General features: G+C 51.9%; 1 protein-coding gene across 1 annotated transcript; it reads right to left on the bottom strand.

Annotated features, from left to right (window-relative positions):
- Positions 1–12,122: 12,122 nt before the first annotated feature.
- LOC103009325 (keratin, type II cytoskeletal 71) lies at positions 12,123–20,888 on the bottom strand. Its single transcript, XM_057557541.1, is given in 10 exon segments — positions 12,123–12,180; positions 13,409–13,525; positions 14,968–15,008; positions 15,810–15,934; positions 16,116–16,281; positions 16,623–16,718; positions 17,246–17,306; positions 17,758–17,894; positions 17,896–17,973; positions 20,454–20,888. Coding segments are annotated over 10 exon segments (1,314 nt in total).
- Between the last annotated feature and the right edge of the window lie 142 nt (positions 20,889–21,030).

Below are 21,030 nucleotides of genomic sequence, written 5' to 3'. Positions count from 1 at the left end.
GGAGTTGTCGATGAGGATTGAATAAGGAAATATCCTTAAAGAACCTAGCTCATCATCTGGCACACGGGAAACCCTCAAGAGACAATAGCTATTGACATTATTCTTACCTTCAGATGTTCTCTCTGTACTTATTTCTCATCTCCTTGATGGGCTCAGCACCACCCCCTGGCCTGCTTCATCCTCTTGGCCTTTGACACCCAGAGCTTGACCTAGGTGCTTAGTTCTACTCCAGTCAGTGTCCTAAGTGTAAGTCCTATGTCCCGGAGCACCTTATACTTGGGTACGAAGGGCTCCTGCCCTGGACCCCACTTTAGTGGGCCCTGCTGTGGCCCTTCCCAGCCGCCCTCTCCCCACAAAGCAAGGAGTGTGCAGGGCCACTGGGACAAGTTCATCTGAAGCCACACTCCCCTTCTAGACCAGCTTAAGTAACTAAGACCTCAGAATTCCCTGCCCCGTACCCCCAAGCCCACATCCAGGCCTGTGCAGGCCTCCTCCCAGGGCCTTCCTCAGAGCACAGACTGCCTTGCTGATGGGCACTCCTCCAGGCTGCTTGTGGGCTGTAGCTGGAGTTTGGAGATGTAGGCTGGGGTTCACATGGGGTCCTTGCAGGGAGGACAGAGCCAGGGCTAGGAAGGGAAAGGGGCGGGCTGCAGGCAGGAGCTGGGAGTGCTCTCTGCTGTCAAAATTCTGACCTGGAACTCGGAGCAGTCCAAGAATACTCCATTTGAACCTGGCCTGCCAGCCTGTTGGGGACCCAAAGCCTGGACATCTCAGTAGGGTTGAGACCATCTCTGCCAGCTCCTGGGCCACCAGGCTGGAGACATTTTGGAAATCAAGTCTTTGACTCAGTGTGTGGAGGGGATGGGGGTTACCTGGGTGCCTGGGGGGGTGCCTGGGGCTCTCAAGAGATCTCCAGATGGCAGATGTTGCTGACTGTATTCAGCTTGATCCTTCAAGGTCCCTGGACTAAGGATTGGGACACAGAGGGAAGCTGCTGGGGGTCTCCCCCAACAAGAGCAGATGCAAAGCCGAGGTGTCCAAATACCTGGGCCCTCTCTCAGAGGCTAATATAAGCTAATTATTTCTTTTTCATCTTATCTCTTTGTCTTCTAACTCTCCAGTCCACCAAACGGTCTCCATTTCCTGACCTCTCAATGGGATGTGGGAAAAGAGCGTGTGTTCTGGGGTCAGGCAGATCTGGGTTTGAACCCCAGCTTTGCCCCCTTGCTAGCTCTGTGAGCTTGGGTAGGTTCCTTAACATCTCTGGGCCTTGATTTCCTCATCTATAAGATGACAATGAGGTTGTAATGAGAGTTACACCTAAGAAAGCATTAGGAAAGATGTTTTCACTGTTTTTTCTTAGGCATTTTATAGTATTCTCCCCATTTTCCATGCCCTTTTCTGAAGATGCCTTTTTGAGAATCCTGGACCCAAGCATCTTTACACAGAGCGAAAGAATTTAGGTTTGTTTTCATCAATGATTATCCTACACTCAAACATGTGGAAATATGTAGCTAAACGGGATAATTATATAAATATGTGAGTTTGGACATGCATGCGTTAATTATGTATATCTTTATGTATATCGAGTCACTTGGATCTGATTTTCCCACCTGCTAGCTGTGTGACCTTGAACAAGTTAGTTAACCTCTCTAAGCCTCAGTTTCCTCATCTAGTAGCTCTCTGGATAAACTCTAAGAACACTTCCACACCTAAAACTCTGGTACTTACCCTCTTTGCTCTTCCTTCCTTATTCTGCAGTCACACGGGGGCACTCATCTCCTTCCCAAAGTGTCCTTTCTGTTCCTGCCCCTCTACTTTTGCCTTCACTGTTTCTGACGCCTAGGATTCCCTTATTCTACATCTCTATGCATTGAGAACAGCATTTGTCAAGGCTAGCTCAAGTGCCACTTCATCCAGGGAGTCACCACCCCCAACTCATCCTGCGAGAAGACCCACCTTGAAAGCTGGAAGGGAACCTGGCCATTCACTCAGCCCAACCCTCTGATTTAACAGACAAGGAAACTGACAGCAAAATGAGGCAGTGACCTAGAGACAGAGTCAAATGTCCTTTTACCTCTTCACCTCTGGGTCCACAACCCTCAGGGCCACCCTTACAACTTGTACTTATTATTGCTTCTACAGGTCTCTGTGCCTCCCTAAGATCACAAGGCCTCTGAGGGCCAGAATCATACTGTATTCATTCTATTCCCCACCTCCACTCTTGCCCTGCACCAGCTCTCCATATATATATATGGCATTAGCTCACATGAATTGGGAGGCTGAGAAGTCCCAAGAGCTACAGTTGCCAAGCTGGAGACCCAGGTGAGCCAGTGGTGTAGTTCCAGTCTATGTTTGAAGGTCTAAGAACTAGGAAAACTAACAATGTAAATTCCAGTCCTAGGGAGAAGACCAATGTCCCAGCTCACATATTCAAGTTGGCAAATTTGCTTCTTACTCAGCACTTTGCTTCTGTTTGGGCCTTCGGCTGATTGGATGAGGCCCACCCACAGTGGGAAGAGCAAACTGCTTCACTCAACCTACAAAAGGTTCAAACGTAAATCTCATCTAGAAGCATCCCCACAGACACACCTGGAATAATGTTTGACCAAATGTATGGGCACTTTATGGCCCAGACAAGCTGACACATAAAAATAACCAATAAATGTCTATTTAGTTTAACAGAGGAAAATCCCATTTTGATCCCTGCCCAAAACCCATATGTCTCATTTGAAAGCTCCTTTTGTTCTGATCTCTGACTAGTGTTTTTCCGGACCCAGTTCTGCTGGCTTACAATAGCTAATTGATACATTTTCAAGAATTTTGTGAGCTGGTTTTTAAACATAGCCATGATTCAAAGTAAATTATATCAACTTACAATTAATTAAATCAAAAGCAAAGGTAAGAAATGCTTAAAACTGATAACTTCCTAACTATTTTACTGTTCTCTAAGCTCTTGAGGTTATTTACATCTATGGAATCTGTAGGGTGGAAATACTATACAATGATGGGCCCTTGCACATTTCTGCAACTCTGAGATCAGTGACATCGTGTTGGTAGCTTGAAACCACCACTGTGGGAGCATCTATACCAAAGGAATCACCAAACACTGCAAATCAGAGCTTAATTTACTGTTTTTCTTTTTTTTCTCTTTTTGTATTTTTTAATTGAGATATAAGTGACATATAACATTATATTAGTTTTAGGTGTACAATAAAATGATTATATATACACATACATATATGTGTAAACATGTGTGTACACATACATGTGTATACACATATATGTATATATGTATATATTTTATTGTTTTGTTGATTGTCTAGAGCTACACTGTCTATCACGGTTGCCACTAGCCCCATGTGGCTATTAAGCACTTGAAATGTGGGAGGTCCAAATTTAGACATGCTATAAATGTAAAATACACATTGGAATTTGAAGATTTAGTATGAAAAAAGCATGTAAAATATATCATTAATCATTCTTATATTGGTTACATGTTGAAATGATAATATTTTGTATATATTGGGTTAAGTATAATACACTATTAGAATGAATTTCAGCCATTTTTTTTTTTAGTGTGGCTACTAGAAAATTTTAAATTATATGTCTGGCTTACATTATACTTCTGTTGGACAGCTCTGGTCTAGATTTAATGAAGTGATGGTGAAAATGTTATGCAGATTAAACTTAAAAGTGTGTCCTGTCTATAGCCATTACATTGTGGACAGCAAAAAAAAAAAAAAGTGACCAAGTAATCTTCCAGGATTCAAAAACTGTTACCTGATTCAGCCATGAAGTCACTCACATCACTGAGGAACAAGGGAAGCTCTAACAACCATCTTCATTGTTTCACTCTCATCTTAATCATTAGCATGAAAATATGAACTAACGTTCCTGTCAGAGTTATACTTGTTCGTCAGTTGTAACCACAGGCTGGTGATGGGTGTAAGAACTTAACAAAAATCAATTGAAAGCATTTTGTGAGAATCAGTAGGCTATTACAAAGTTTATAATAAAGAGTATTGAATATTTTATTATTATGTATAACTTGTGTGTTACACACCTTATATATCAGTAAAATGTAAAATTATGTATGTATATATGTGTGTATACATATGTACATGTATGCGTGTGTGTATGTGTATTTACATATACATACTTTTTTCAAAGAGCTGATTAAGCTTTAACCAGCACACCACTGTCTCTGACCCTCTTGCACCCAGGCCTTGCCCTCTGTGGTACTGACTGTCCCTCTCTAACCTTCACTTTCCAAATCTGCAGGCTTCAGCGATATGACTGGCAGCCCCTCTACCGCCCTTCCCCAGGCCCTCCTCCCCCTCCCCCGCCCAGCTTTGTTCCACTCAGGACGTCTTTTTTTCAGCCTATTCTCCTCTTACCCATCCTGGCTCACACCCCAGTTTCCAGACACCAGCCCTGAATAGTCAATCACGGTGCCATGGAAATTCCGTTCCCAGGCTTGGTGCTTAGCCCGAGCCCTGCCTGCTCACTCTTGCTTTGAGACTCTGTCAGCTGGAAGTCGGCTTTGGCAGTGACTCCTGGCACACCTGGCCCTCGAGGATGAAAGGTGGCCGTTCCCAGCCCCGTCAGACAGGTCCGCAGCGAGGCAGAGGGGTGACTGAGCGGCAGAGAGGGGCATGGTGCAGGGGAGTGGCGTTCAGAGCTCTTGAGACACGACTCTGCAGGTGTCTTCCCACCGTCATCAAAAACAGCGAGTTCTGTCCTGAACACCACACAAGAAGACATTGCACCTCCCAGGCTCTGCCCACCGGGGACCCTGGAGGAAAAGACACCTCCACCACCGAGACTACTAATAAATAGGCAGGGAGTCCTTGGGGGCAAAGTAGCAATCCTGTTTAAAGTGAACAACAAGCTGAGCAACATATACGCGTCAGGAGCCAAGGCAGAGTTTTAGGAGGAGATTCCAAGGGTTTGGTTTAGGGAAAAGTCCAGGGGCAAAAGCTCCATTCTGGTAGGGAGAGACTGAGAAGGAAGCCGTGGGCTCTGAAGAACTGGGCTAGTTCCCTGGCGGAGGCAGTTTCAGAAACATGGACTCAAATACATCAGTCTGGGGGACAAGCCAAAGATGAAGGAGATAAGCACTCTTGCTGCTGGGAAATCAACTCAGGATCGGAGTCCCAGTTAACCTCTAAAAATTACCTGTGTTTCCTAGCTATCATTGTCCCTAATGATAGTAATAATAAGAGTAATAATAAAACTAACATTTATTGTGGGCCTGGTATGTTATGTCTCAACCACAACAATGCCAGGAGGTGGTTATTATCATTCCCATTTTTGCAGAAGAGGAAGCAGACACAGGGAATAAGGCACTTGCTGTGAGGCGCGGCCCTGCAGGGTGGAGTCTGGGACCAGTGCCCGTGCCCCTCCCTGGCCAAAGGCCTCCCCTCTGCGGGATCATCACTGTTATCGCTCCTTTCATTCCCGTAGCTCATTTCTCTACAGGCTTCCCCTTTATTGTTCCTTTTGATGATTTTCTCAGTGGCGTGTAGTTGACAGAGTGCTTTTATCCTCATTGTTTGGATGAGGGCCTAAGATAGGAAAAGGTCGCACAATAAACGCTGAGACAGAGCCCACACTCGAAGCAGTTTTTATTGGTCTGGAGCTAAGGGAGTGCCAGACAGTAAGTTTCTCAGGTGGCTAACAATTTAAACCTTGAGGATTGAACTTATTCTGAGAGCGTGTCCTTCCTACTGTTACATGGTCCTTTTCTTTTACGAAAGGATAAAGGCAGTAGATGGTACAATAAGAGGCTGGCAGCCCTAGCATCTGATTTGAAATCCAGCTGGATCGTGGACTCTGGGCATGGGGCTCTCTCACCACATACCTCTTCCGGGCAAGGGAAATTAATCCAGTGCACTTAGGCTGCTGAGAAAATACGAAGGATCCCCAACCTCTATCATCCCTGACTGTGGAGGAAAGGGTATCAGAAGAAATGCTGGGCCTGGGCTGACCTGCCAGCTGAGGATGTGCAGAGGGAACACCCCAGTATTTCTGGCTTCAGAGGGTGCGGTGTCCCCACCAACCCTCCTTTTCAAACCTGCCTCATCCTGCATGGGGCCCCTTGCCCTGACGCTCCATTTGCTGACTTGAAGTTGGCGGGGGGGCAGGGGAAGTCAAACAGGAATCTTCCCACCATGCATCCATCCCTCAGGCAGTCAAAGCCATGATTCATCCACCTTTTATTTGCTTCGAGGATTTTCTATGGCAACCTAGAGGTCCCTCTTTCCTGATTTGGCTGGATGCCAGGACTATCTATGAGCTATTCAGACAAAGAAAAGAATCAGGACCAAGTGAGGGGAGCTAGTTCCTAGAGGATAAATATATTTTCTATTTCTTGTAATGGAAATAATCCTTGGATCATCTACGCTTCTGAGTTATCTGCTCTGTGGCCTAGTCTTCATTTTTGAATGGATTTTTCTCCCTCTTGCACCAGCACTGGCAGTGGCCAGTGAATGTATTCAGTCTAGAATGGGGGAACAGAAAGAGCTAAGGCAGAGAAAGGGTTGACACTTAGACTTGAAAATATCTTGTCTCCTCGAGCTGGCGTTGATAAGCCCACAGCTGATGAGATTTGGGCCAGTGGGGTTAGGCTACAGGACCCGAGAATCCCCAGCCCTGAGAAGCAGCAGGTGAGTGAGCCAGACGAGAAACAGTCTTCATTGCCGGGCAAGGTAATGCATGCAGGGTAGGGAACCAGGTCCTGGGTGGCAGGAGGGGTGGCGGTCAGACAGGAAGCAGAACTTTTCTAAGGTCAGGTTGTGAGACATGAAGACTCCAGGGTCCCCTCAGAAGACGCTCGAGAAAAATGGAGATGCCTCTGTCGGGGGTGGTGGCAGAGGTGGCGGCCGTCTCCAGCTGGCTGGACTGGCTACCACACTGATGTCTAGACAAAGGACAGTGCCCAGAAGAGCTGACTTGCATGGCCGGGGCTGTCTCCTTCATGTATCTCCTGATTCTTCTTGCTGATCTAGGGTTTCATTTTGATGCTTCAGGTCCCAGAGCCCAGCCAGCCTCTCGGGATAAACGGCCTGCCCCAGTCTGCTTCAGCCCCATTCCCTCCAAAAGCCCCCTCCACCCGCCTCCACTTGGCCCACCTCCACCACCTCCTCACAGCCTCCCTCCTCATCCGCCCCTGCTCCTGCTCCAGGGGCAACACCACCCCACTGCCCTGGCCGCCTCTGGCAGGGAGATCAGGACTTCAAGAGGAGCTTGATCAAGGTGCTGCCTTGACAACGCCCACCATTGAGGGGATGAGCTTCTGTGACTGACCAGTGACAGTGCGGCCACAGTCTCTGCAGGAAGCCTGCAGTATGTGAAACTGAGACGGCTTACACGGCAGTCAGGAGGTGGAAAAGGAGCCCAGCCCGGTGCCTAGGACTCAGAGACGTCAGGCTTCAAATGATGGAATATGATGAAAGTGCCAACAAAGAGCGGGCAGGGAGCCCGTGGGATGTCAGTGTAGGGTGGGAACGAACACACAGCAGCTGGGTGGGCGGAGCCAGACAGTTTCCACACCAGGTGGCGATGTGGAAAGAGAGTGGGCTTTGGAGAGACAGAGCTCATAGAATCCTGGCTCCAGGTACTAGTTCTGTGGCCCTGAGTTTAGCGTGTCTGTCTTAGGAACAACACCTGCCTCAGAGAGGTGCCCAGCCAGGGGAGATTCTGATCCAGTAGTAGGGGCTCTGTAAACATTAGTTTCCAATCCCTCCCCTCAGACCCCCACCTGGTACTCTGGGCCTAAAGTATAGGAGAGGGTCTAAGGGATGAGGGTTCTCAGATGGAGAAAAGAAGCTGGGCAGGGGTCAGTGTCGGGAGGCTTCAGCCCCTCGGCAGGACCCCTGGGCGCAGCATGGAACCCCTTTTCCTCTCCTTGCCCTCCAGAGTTGTCCAGAGGGTGCCAACATCCACATGAACAGCCTGACTCCGAGCAGCCGCCGATAGTCCCCCAGCTGGACCACTGTTATGGCTGGCCTTCCTGCTGCAGGGGCCTCCAGTGGGGTGTCCCAAAGGCCGGCTCCCGTCAGGAGCCATGATGGCAGCCCGGAGTCAGGGCCTGCGGAGAGGTGGGGGGGTACATAGTCCACCAGCTTGTGCTGAGTGCAAATGGCGTGCCAGGCACAGGAGTACAAAGGAGTACGATTCCGTCCCCGTCACTGGTTTTGGGGGAGGTGATGAGTAAGGTGGGTGGGGGAGCAGAGACGTCTCAGAAAGCAAGGGCCACTTGCCAAGTACCAAAGGCCTTCACTATCAGCATTTGAGGAAAGGAACACATGATGACTCCTCTCTTTCCTCTTCTCCCATAGTCATGGCCAACCACAGCCTCTATACCTCTGGGATGCCATCCTAGCCCTGCCCTTGCCCCTCAGCCCCACTCCAGGCTCCGTCTTGCACAAACTACCCTGTCCAGTGGAGCTGTCCAGCTGTTTCTAGGGCTGTCTTAGACCAGTCTCCAGCCTAAGAGCTGCCCTAGCAACTCCGTCACACCTGGTGATTGATCTTCTGACATCCCAGTTCCTCTCTGCAGCCTCAGGTATTGCGTGAGAGGTGTCAGGTGGGCCCTGTCACCCCCTTCCCACTGTGGGAGCCCATTTAAAGTGTCCTGGGCCCTGGACCTGGCCCTTTAGTCAGGGAGGGACACAGCTCTGTGCCCCGCAGTGTTCTGTATCTCCCACTCTAGAGTCAGTCTCTACAACCGCGTCTCATACTTGAGTCATTTGCACCAGTTTTTCCTCCACCTGCATTCTTCCTGAGTGGCTCTTCCTGCCTGTAGGACCAGACGCTTCCTGGTGCAGAGACTATAACTTTGCTTCCTCTTTCTCCTGCATCCATGGCACAGAGCATCCCTTCAGTGTGAGGAAGACAGCAAAGTGGGACAGATCTGGGGGCAGGACTTGAGGCCCATCACAATGCTCTTACAGCCCTGGGATCAGCTCCCTTCCTGCCCCTTGCCCTCTGCTTGTGTCCACACCCCGCAACACACCGTCACTCGGCACAGGGCCATGCCTTTTACTTGACCCAAAAGGCTAGGCTATTAGATATGAGCTTTTTCAGCTTCCCATCCCCATGTCCCCTTCAGAGCTCATCCTGCCTTCTCTAATCCCTTGATACCATCTCTACTCCCTTATTCCAAGAACTTGCTGCATTGGCTGGAATTTGTTTTTGTTTTGTTTGTGTGTTTGTTGACATCTCAAAATCTACTTTATTCTTCTTGTTGATTTACTACGTTGTGTTAGTTTCTGCTGTACAAAATCAGCTGGAATTTGAACCACTCTCTCCACCGATCACATTCCCAGAGACTATACATATACACCATGTGCTCCTTACCCTCTACCTCATACTGCCCCATCTGTCTCTCTCCCTTCATGGTCAAGTTGACTCTGACCCACCCCACTCCCACTTCTATAGGCCTTCTGCCCAACTCTCGCCTGAGCCACTTAAGCAAGGTCTCCTCTCATCCCCATCACTAGACCCAAAGCTGTCTTTTTGTTCTTTCCTTTTCCTGGCCTTTCTGCAATATTTGCCCCTCTTCATCCTTTTCTTCTTCAAGGATTTTTCCTTTCTTAATTCCTGAATGCCCTCTCCTGTTCTCTGCCTATCTCTCCTCCTCAGTCTCCTTTGCTGGATCTTCCCCCTGTGCCCCAGGGCTCTGTTCTAGACCCCCTAATTATCTCTCTGGGTGTCCTCTCTGTCCCCAATTTCTGATGCTTCCAAATCTGAATCCCAGGCCTGACCCCTTTTTAATTCAATCACTTACTGGACATCTCCATTTGACTGTACAACTCAGCTTCTCCAAGCCTGAACTCCACATCTTCCTTTCAGAACCTAATCTTCTTCTTATATTCCCTTTCCCTGTAAATGGTGTTACTTCCCAGTCACCTAAGCTAGAAACCTCAATGTCTCCCTAGACTCTTATCCATCCCCTACCCACAGTCACTACAGTGGGCAGACTCCAAGTTGGCCCCTGTTGATTCTTCCCCTCTCTCCTCTCCCTGAGAAGAGTCCCAGCCTCTCGGGAAAATGCCCAACTGCCCAGATGGGCTTGTCCCACCGTACAGAAACTTAACAAAATTCCAATGATGAAACCAAAAGGAAAACAAAGTCCAAATCGGAAAACACTACTCTAGATACAAATGCCCTTCATCCCTTTACTCTGGGCTTGGCTCTCTCCATGAAATCTCCTGCTAGGACTTAGTAGCCACGTTGGGGCAGAAACAGTTCAGTTATTAGGGAATTTAAAGCTCTCAGGTTGGAAATGATATCCAAGGATGAACAGCATCACCTACACCTGCAAGCTCGGTAGAAATGCAGACTCTTAGGCCCCAGCTGGGCCTACTGAAGCATAAGGTGCATTTCAGCAAGGTCCCCAGAAGACTGACATGCAAAAGAAAGTCTGACAAGCATTGGTCTAGTCAAACTGTCCATCCAATTCTTAAGTCCCCTATAAAACCGATCAAGAGTTGTTGAGTCTGTCCTTGAACATCTCCAATAATGGTGAACACCCTATGTCTTAAAGCAGCCCATTCCATCTTGAGTATGGTTCATAACAGTCCTCACTGCATGATTCCCCCACGTCGTTCTTGTCCTTGGCTTCCCCACTCCCCATCCCTTAGTGTCACTTTATCGTGGCTCCAGAGACTCAAGACCTATAGCAAGCACCCCAGGAATTCACCCCAAGCCCAAATCTATAGGAACCCACTCCGAAGGTCAAGGGAGATCCTATTTCTGTGAATCTCCCTGCCCAATTTTTATTAACCTTCCTGCCTGATGTCATTTAAGCCTGGGTTTCAGCGCTACAGACCTTTGCCCTGGAGCTCTCAGAAGACAGAGGGAGCCCAGCCAGAGAGCACTGCAGGGCCCCCTGGTCTTCCAGGGCCTGGGCCTCCCTCCCACGCGCCCCCCCACCCCTGACCATATTCTCCTACTGGGATGATGCAGCCAGGTCCAGGAGCTGCTTGTTGCCCGTGGACAGGAACGTGGATGTGTGTGAGGCCCAGACCTGTTGGTGCCCACCTGCAAGGCGGTGGGGAGCTCAGCTCCAGGCCAGCAGGCCAGCTCTCATGACACAGTAGCATGAGGAACTCCTTGACTTAGGGCACACTTCATACTCCGAGTGCATGTGACCAGGTCTTTACCCTGTGGGTCCCCACACCAGATGGATTTGGGGATCCAGCAGGGCTTGTTATGACAGGTAGGAACACTTCAGGAACAATGAATTTGGAGTCAGTGGCCTGGGCCAGGCTCCATCACTTACCCCTTCTGAGGTTCAGTTTTGGGGTGTGGAAGTGGGAAATGGACAGGAAATGTGATCCTGGGGGTGGGGGAGATGGAAACAGCTCAGTAGCTGAGGAAAACCAGGCCATGTTAACTCCAAGGGCACCTTTAGCCCCGTGTCAACCGGCTCAGTTGCAACTCTGACCCCCAGGGCCAACCTCAATGAGACCCGCCCCCGGGAAGCAGGTCTCCTCACAGCCCTTCCGTCTGAGCCTCCATCTCCACTGAAGGCCCCTCCACATGGGCCTCATCCTTATTACAGTGAACCCACATCTCTTTTCCTTGCCTTGAATGCCTCCAGAGACCCTGTTCCTTCCCTCTGCTCCTCCTGGGCTTCAGGGAGCAGAGGCTTGAGTGGAGAAGAGCCGACTGGCTACACGTGATGTACTTCCTGCTTCCCCAGACAGCCTCTGCCCTGCCTCCCCCTTGGCTGCCCACTCCCAAGCCTCCCTGAGCCGCCGCAGACCCACCTGCACTCCTCCACCCACGACACCACTGAAGGCTGTAAAGTGCTCACCCTTCTATGACTGTCCAGCATCCCCTCTGCTCCCGAGGCTACCCAGGTCCCTAACCCGCCAACCTCCAGGACATGCCCCCTCACCCATGTTGGAGATCAATGCCATCCTGCCATGGATGTGTTGGAAAGAACACCGGGCTTTGGGGTCTGAGCCTGGCTCTGCCCCTGACAACCTAAGTGACCTTAGACAAGGCCCCTGCCGCTCCCTGTGTCTCAGTTCACTGGTGAAATAAATAGAGAGCTTCCTGCTATGTAGCACAGAAGGGCCACCACGTCAGGACCGTGGGAGGAGTCAGGGCAGCACCGAGCCCTCTTCCACACTGACCCTGAGGTTGATCTCCTCCTGGAACCTGCCAGGAGTGGGGAGCAGGCACGTGGCAGCACTGCCAAGGACAAACTCCTGTCCAGACTCATGCACTGGAGCCGAAGCCCTGCCCCCACTCTCCCCTCAGCCCCCTAAAATTAGGCAGGCAAGGGACAGGGTACCTTCGGGGTCTTCTCCAGCCCAGGGTGGTTGTTGATAGACAGGGGATCTGAGCCTCAATATTTTTTCTGTAAAATGACAACAGAAGCATTCCCTCACTCTCAGTGCTGTTCAGACAGTGGGTGTGAAAGTACTTGGTAAACTGTGAAGCCACAGGTGGGCACCAATGAGAGAGGACATCGTGTGCTGTGACTCACTCCACCTGCGGCCATGGCAGGCATTACTAATCAATGACGCCCTTCTTCCCTTCTGGATGGTTAAGGCCACACCCTAGGCCTACAGTTCTCAGCTATGGCCACTCCCTTGAACCACTTCACTAACTTTCAAAAGATACCAGTGAAACTTGGGCCCCATCCCAGTAGCCTGACTTAATTGGTTTAGAATAGAGGCTCAGACATCAGCATTTTTTAAAAGCTCCCATGTTATTTTTCAGCCCATATTGCTCTTGGCAACCACGGTCCAATGACCACGTAGACTCATGTAACACAGTGGCTACCCTGCTTGTTACTCATTGCCCTTAGTCCCGTCCCCAGAGCCCTCTCTTGTTTCCCAAACTGTCCACCAAGTCCTGTCTGGTCTGTAATGCACATCCAGCCCAGCCCTCTCACCCTCAGACCTACCAAGCTAACTCAGGTCCCGAGCACGGGCCTCAGTGTGGGGCTCCTGACTGCCTCCTGCAGGAAGCTCCACTCAGTCTCCAGCGCCTTGATCTGCTGCTCTAAACAACAGACCCAGAACCCAGAATCACCTTCCCACCCAGGAGACCCCTGGGAGCCCTGAGGCAGAAAGGGATGTGGGAGAGCTCCTCACTCCATCCCGACCACCGCCCCCCACCCCCGCAATCTGGGTGATAGAATGGCAGCATCTAGAGAAGCAGCCTCCATCCCCATATTTGTGAATCTAGCATTTCTTCAGAACTGGGAAGTTCTTTCTGCTATCCCACCTCAGTCCTTACTGCTGCAAAGGGAACAGGGTGGCAGGGGCAGCAGGTGTGTGTGGATCCTTTGCTGAGGAAATGGCAGGGTCTCAAGCCAGTTCTGGAAACACACACACACACACACACACACACACACACACACAGACACTGGCCTCACCTTGTCAACCGGGGAAGCAAAACTTGCTTCTGAGTCTTGATCTGCTTGCCCTCCTCCACCCACACCTGCTGAATGGTGGTGTTGACTTCCTGGTTGAGGGCAGCTGATGGTCGCCTCCTGGAGCGGGGCAGGGGCTCAAGCCTGGCCCTGCGGCCTTACCTTAAGTCCCAGCCACTACTCTCAAGTTCAATCCGTCAGCCCAGCCCATCCATCCCATCCTCCAATCCCTCCACCTCCATCTCTGGAAGCCCTTCGGACTCCCAAAGACTTCCTGGCTGAGTTTTGCTGGCTCCTGCTGGTCACTGGGGAATCTGTCCATCTGTCCTCCTTCCAGCCCTCCTCACCACAGGGCAGCACTGGCCACCCCAACAGTAGTTCCAGGGTGGACAGGTGTCTGGAGAGGTACCAACTGCATAGTCACTAAATTTCACAATCTGCCCCACCCCCATCTCACTCCCCCTCAGTCGAGGCTCAGGTGCTCAGAGCTCTCGCTCCCGATCTTAGATTTTCTAACAGAGGGGCCAGCATGTGTGGTTCCCACCAGCTCCACCCTTCCTTGGAGACACGCCCCCCCGGAAGGCCAGGACTGTGAGAGTGGGGGACAGGCTGAACAAAGGCAGACACCTGTCCACCAAGCCCCTACCTTCCCTCTGGGAAAGATCCAGCTCTCAGGAAGAGGCCAGGACCCCGGTCAGGAGCAGGACCGTTTCTGCCAGTGGACACAGATGACACTTTTGTTGAAAACCACAAACCAAGCTGCACACACCCCCGCTCTCTGCTTTCCTTTCTTCTCCCCATGCCTTCTCCTGCCCTCTCCGCAGACTCCTCTCCGCGCTTCACCTCCCTGCAGCCCCAGAAGTGCTTCCGGCCCTTCTGCCGTGTGTGGTCTGAGAACATCTTCTTTTTCTGCTCTACAGAGAAGATTAACCTGGAAATACAGGCTGCACAGGCGATGCACGGTGGTGTGGTGTGTCCATGTGGGTGTGTGGTGTCTGCTCACGTAAGTATCTGGACTGAGGTCCATGTGCACACCTTAACTACTCAAGAGGCCAAGGCATCAGATCATGATGTTTATTGAGGATGCAGCGGGAGGGCCTTTAAGAAGAAAGGAGAAACGAACAGGCCTCCTCTTCCCTGCTTGTGCGTGCAGGAGAACGATGAGAGAGACCCTGAGTTGTACTTGGTCCACTCAGAATGAGTCATGAGCCAGCCAGGGAGGGGCGGGGATGGCCTCGCTTGGTCGTTTGTCTTTCAGCCCTCCTTTTCCTGAACACAGAGCCGCTCCTACCATAGGCAGTTAGTAGGAGCTGGGACAAAGGCCCCAGTGTGAGAGGGGGTCGTCAGTCTGAGACCCACGGGGCCAGAGAGAGTAATTAGCGACTGAGCCAGAGGCTGTGCAGGGGATGGAAGACTGGGAGCTGGTGGCATGGCTTGGGGACCACAGCCAAGGAGGCGAGCCCCAAGCGTGTGCAGGGAGGAATTTCACCAGGCTTAGTCGTCCACAACTGTCCAGGTTCAGGATGACACAGGTGGGTGGCCAAGGCCAGCACTGGAGGTACAAAAGCAGGGCCAGCAGGGTGGGAGTGGGGCTGAGAGCAGGCTAGGGAGAGCGCATGTGGGAGCCAGGAGTCAGGAGACCTTGGTTCAGATCACAGCTCCACCACTTACCGCAGTGCCACCCTCTTAACCTCTCTGAACCCCAGTTTCCTCATCTGTAACAACAGGTAACGCTTGCGTCACAGAGTCTTTGTGAGGATTCATTGTGATAAAATGACAGGAGATGCTGCTGTTGTTAATGTACATGAGAATCTTGTCTCCCCACCTACTAGAACTGAGACTGCAGCCTACGTTCCCAGGAGCAGCCCCGAGTAAGGCCTTAATAGATATCCACAGAAGGAACTTGAAGGGGTGCTCTCTGAGCCCACTTCTCCTCAATCACTGAATCAACAAATGTTTATCAAGCAGCTACTCTGTGCCAGGCACTGTACTAGACGCTGGGAAAACAATGGGAGCAAAGCAGCCAGCTCTTCTGCCTCCCTCTGGTCCAGTGGAAGAAGGGACATGCAGGTGTCTGGCAATGACAGAAGCCTGACAAGTACGGGGGAGACACAAGTGCCAGGAGAGCACATTGATCAGGGCAAGAGGGGCAGAGGGATGTGGTCCTAGCCCACCCTGGCGGGTGAGAGAAGTCTTCCTAGGGGAGGGGGCTTCAAAGCAGGGGTCCTTGGGGCGAGTTGCAGATGAGATGCCCCAGGGACACCTGTTCTAAGGGTTTGACACAGTGACCTCTTTGGTCCCTTTCCTCTGCTGGGCAGAGATGTGGGAGGCTGACACTCTCGGCCCACTCATTCCCCTCCAGCTGTGCCTGTCCATCCCACGCAAAGGCAACCAGCCACCTCACCTGCTTCTTCACATTCTCAATCTCTGAGCGGATCCTCTGGATGAGCCGGGTGACCTCTGAGATCTCATTCTTGGTGTTTTTGAGGTCGTCCCCATGCTGGCCAGCTACCAGCTGCAGTTCCTGGAACTGGGGACCCAAGGAGGCGGAGCCATGCATGGGGGTGATGAGCGGGTCTTGGGAGTACATGGTGGCTTGGGGTTGGTGATGCCATGGGGGCAGGCCACGCTGGACACTTAACTCGATATTCCGGCCCGGCCCTCATGCCTACTGGGGTCACCCTCCCCGGCCCGGCCTCAGCCCAGCTCCCCTTGGTCTGGTACAGCGCCTCGGCCTCGGCCTTGCTCTTCCAGGCGATCTCCTCGTGCTGGGCGCGGACCTCATCAATGATGCTGTCCAGGTTCAGGTCGCGGTTGTTATCCATGGACAGGATGACAGACGTGTCGCTGATGCGGGACCAGATCTGAGCGATCTCCTGAAGGGGAAACAATGATGGTCTCAGGACTTGACTGATGGAGGCCAACAACCTCCCTCCCAAGGTAAGCAAATCCTGGTGATGCCAATTTAGAGGCTCCAAACCAAGGCTGTTGCTCTCTGGGCAAAGCGAGTTCCCTCCAGGCCCCAGACAGAGTCCTGCTGCTATGGAGATAAGGCCAGGACCATTTCCTTCCCACCCAGAGAGGAGATGGGGAGCCCCTGAGGGCTGAAATGGAGATGAGTGGTTGAGAGCTGGGGCCTGGGTGCCCCTCCCGGCCCCAGAATAGAGTTTTACCCGCTGGCAGCCCTCGGAGGGGTGGAATGAAGAGACGGACTTACGGCTTCATAGAGACGCTTGAAGAACTTGATCTCCTGGTCCATGGAGTCCACCTTGGCCGGCAGCTCCACCTTATTGGCATAAGCTGCATCCACGTCCTGGAAGATAGCCCAGCCGTCCCCAGGTCACTGCCAGTGCAGCCCAGAAGGCAACACACACCCCAGCCTGGGTCCCCTGTGCGGGGAAATAGCCACCTCTTCTCTTTGGGAGGTTCATGGGAAAGGGGAGGAAGGAGCAAAAGGCCCAGCCCTGCCCCATCCTGAGAATGGGCTCCCTCGGCGGCAGGGATGGGGCACCCCTCTAAGGAAGGGAACCCATCGAGGCTGCTGTCAGTCATCACTGTGACATCCGAGCCAGGCCCGCAACTGCAGGGAGAGCCCCTGTGTGTCATCCTCCGCTGTTCGTCACTGTGGACAAACCCCGACCCCATTAAACACTCAAGAATGCCATCATCCTCTCTGCCATTCTATTCCCTTCTCTGGACACTCTTGCATCGTGGTTTTCCCCTGCCTTCCCCTCACTATTTCTGAGTCAGTTCACTTTCTTTGAAAGCAGAGCACACCAGCAGGCTGAGCTCCTCCAGGTCCCAGGCCAGCCCGAGATCCAAGACCTGCCTACCCCTCACCTTTTTGAGCAGCACAAACTCATTCTCTGCCGCTGTCCGCCTGTTGATTTCTTCCTCATACCTGCAGGAATGCCAGGGCTCTGTCGGTGAATATGTCTCACTGAGAACCCTCGTTTGCCCAGGGAAAGACCCTGAGCGAGGGCACAGATGCTGAGGGGCTGCAGAGTCCAGGGCCAGTAGGGCCAGCCAGGCAAGGAAGGCTTCCTGGAGGAGGAGATGTGGTCACCAATTTTGGAAGAAGGAGATTATTGAAGATCCAGCTTCAAAAATGAGGAAGGAGCGTGGGGCATGAATGTCCTGTAGGAAATCTCACATCTGTCCTAAGTGCGAGGCTGGAGGAGCAGGGGGCAAGTTTCCGTTTTCTTGGGGGTGATTCTGCTTGGTGTGACAAGGAACACTGCCTCCCCCCACCTCCAGAAATGTTAAGCTGGGGTAGCTGCCCACTCCTGCTTGACGAGCTCAAAAGGGACAGGGACAGTCGTGTAGCTACAGGGGGTCCCCTCCCAGCTCACCTCTTCTTGTAGTCTTCCACCACACCCCGCTGGCCCCTCAGGTCCGAGTCCAGCCTCACCCGGTCCCTGGACAGCGTCTCCAGCTGCTTGCACAGGTTGCTGGTGCAGCCCTCGAGGATGGGCTCCAGGTTGTTCTTAACAGTTGTTCAGGTCCAGCTGCTGCAGCAGCCCCCACTTGGTCTCCAGCACCTGGTTCTGTTGCTCCAAGAACCGCACCTGGAACCCAACGCCCAGAAGTGTTGAACCACCAGGAAAACAGTCACATCCGTCACTCCCAGGGAGCTTTGCAAAGCGCTCCCCTGCATTTTCTCCTTTACCCCTCACAACATCTGCATGAGGTGGGTGCGTCGTTAACCCTATTTTGTGTAAAGGAAACTGAGGCATAGAGAAGTTGGGTTTCTTTCCAAGGTGCAATAGTTTAATAAGTGGCAGAGCCCAGAACTGAATCCAGATATGTGTCCCCATAACCCATGCATCGGATCACTCTGAACCCACTGTGGCCAAACCAGCCCAGGGCAGGAGTGAGCTTGAAAGTACTGGAGCAGAGTCAGGCGGGGTTCATCTTTGAAAAGGTTGACCACTCTAAAGAAGGCAGTCTGCTCTCCATTTTCTAACATCTCAAGCTCAGCGAGGCTCAACGGACCAAGAACTTCTGGGTGCTCTAAATTCCTGCATCAGCCTCCAACCGCATCTCTGCGCCTGCCTCTTCCTTCTCCCCTAGTCCTGCGCCTCAGGACCATCTTCCCTAGAGCAAGCATGGCTTATGCAGCAAGACGGACAGACGGAGCTCCCCACGCCACTGTGTCCTCACTGGGCCGGGAAACTGACCTGAGCTGGTGGGTCTGCATACATCTCTCTTGTTTGGTTTGGGGTTTTTTTTTTTAATGTGACTTCCCTTAATCGTACATGAGCGCAGCTACTGTTTAAACAAGGTTGTGTCCCTTAAAGTCAGAAACACAGAACATTAGAAAACTGTCTGGTATTCAGTGTTGAGATGGGATTGGTCACCAAACAGCTTGCGTCCAGCAGATCTTCCAGCATTTGGTTTGGTTTAACCAGTCCTGACTTTTTCATGTCTATTCATAAGACTAAGCATTGACCAAAGAGAAAATCCTACACCCAGGACACCACAATACGCATCTGGACTCCACATCTGGATGACCAATAGGATGCACCCATCCTCTCCGGCTGCCCTGGGTTATGGGATTGTACTCCTCTAGAGACTAAAATTATTTAGGAACCCTCCAGGCTTTTGAGCCTGTTTCCCCCTCACCCCAGGCAGACCACCTTTTTCACAGAGGTGACTGTCTTCATGTTTGTCTTTCTTTCCATGTCTCCAGACTTTACTCCTTAATGAGGTTTGACCAGCCCAGCCAAAAGTCAGTCCGCTCCCATCCCCCCAGACCTCAAACTTCAGAACACTTTGATCTCCTAGAGGTGGAAAGGCTTAGAGGTGAGAAGCCACAGAGAAGGTGCCAGCCGCTGGAGAGAGCAGAGGCAGCAGGGAATCCTCCGAGCCGAGGTCCAGAGCTGTGGGGAGGCGAGGCTTTGATGGCCACTGACCATCACAACATAGGATTTGTCCTGGGCTGACTTGTCCTTGGTGCCTCACTGTCACGTGGCCAGCATAGCCCTCCAGTCTCCAGTACTAGGTCTGGAGGCAGGAGGCTGAGCATCCAACCTTGCCTTCCCTCTCCTGGAGATGACCTTGGGCACGGCATTACCTCCATGCTTTTGCCGACCCACAAAATGGGAGCAATCGTTTCTTATCTATGGAAAGTCAGGGCCTATCTGGACTGGATGATCCCTTGAGGCCTCTTCCAGACCTTTGATTCTTCTCCTTCTCAACACCCCTACCCTAGCTCTCGGAGATAGAAATGACAGTAACAATAACCGCCATCTGGGGAGTACTTAGTATGTGTCAGCCATCGTGCCAACATCTTCACATGCGTTTTCTTTCATGAATCCGACAATGACCCCAAGAGGTAGGTTAGTATCTCCATTGTAGAGATGAGGAAACAGAGGCATAGACGGGATGAATGACTCTCCACATGTCCACGTAGCTGGCTATGTGGCTGGCTTAGCCACACGAAGTCACACAGCTGGTAAGTGATGGGGCCAGGGTGGAAGCCAGGTCTGACTTCAGAACACTGTGGAGACCTCTTCCCCACCACACCCTTCTGCTTCTCAAGAGAGTCCTTAGCCCACCAAAACTAATGCCCATGGCCAAGCCACCTGTGAATGACCACACACCGATGCTCCCAATCCACCTGTCAAATGCCTAGCGGAGAAATCAGCTTGCAATTGATGGGAGGAGGACAGCCTCCCTGACCAATCAGGGGCAGACTCCCTCTCACTGGCTTTCCCTGTGCACAGCCTGCATGGGCCCAGGCTTAGCAATAGCACCAAGCTGGCCCTCAGGAGTAAGAAGCAAGGGTCTGTCTTCTCTTTGGAGCTCCTGCCAGTAACCCTGACAAGCCTCTGCCAGTAGAGTTTGACCCACCTCTGTCTTCTCTCGGGAAAGACTACCCAGGAAGCCTTAATTAAGTTACTCTGAGGTTAGAAAATATCCAACTTGTCCACAGTAAGTGCCTTCTCATTTCTAACCTCAATCCCTCCTGCTGCAACAAAAGCTCATGTTCCAAGAAGAAAAGAGAAGTGCTGTTCACAGTTCCCCCAGGTCCTAGCAGACCCACCTTGTCAATGAAGGAGGCAAACTTGTCATTCAGAGCCTTGATCTGCTCCCACTCCTGGGCACGCACTTTCTGAATCTCAGGGTCTAGCTCCACATTGAGGGGGGCCAGGAGGCTCTCACTGACGGTGACCTGGTGAATGCCTCCAGGCGGGCACACGGGCCCGAGGGCCACACTGCCAAACATGCTGCCGGCAAAGTCTCTGGCCCGGCCCCAGCCAGACCTATAACCTCCACTCTTCCCACTGCCCCTGACCATGTTGAAGGAGATGCTCCGGAAGCCGCCCAGACTGTACAGGCTCTGGCTTCCGAAACCCCCGCTGAGCCCTTTGCCCCCTGCCCGGTAGGAGGACGAGCTGCCCCCCGAGAGCACAGCTGAGCAGCCGCTGAAGCCCCCCTTGGTGGCAGCTCCCGACTTGCAGGTGAATTGGCGGCTCATGCTTCCGATGGAGACGGAGCTCAGACACAGGAGGGGCGGAGGCAAACTCCCACACAGCTCTGCAGGTTGAAGCAAGGACTGGCAGGTGCCCTTCTTTATATGCATTTGGCACTGGGGCTCATGGCTGGCCAGTCGAGAGCTT

Source organism: Balaenoptera acutorostrata, chromosome 11 (genome assembly GCF_949987535.1).
Source record: "Balaenoptera acutorostrata chromosome 11, mBalAcu1.1, whole genome shotgun sequence".
NCBI lineage: Eukaryota > Metazoa > Chordata > Mammalia > Artiodactyla > Balaenopteridae > Balaenoptera > Balaenoptera acutorostrata.
The sequence above is the reverse complement of the archived record's forward strand: the minus strand, read 5'-3'. Positions and strand labels throughout refer to the sequence as shown.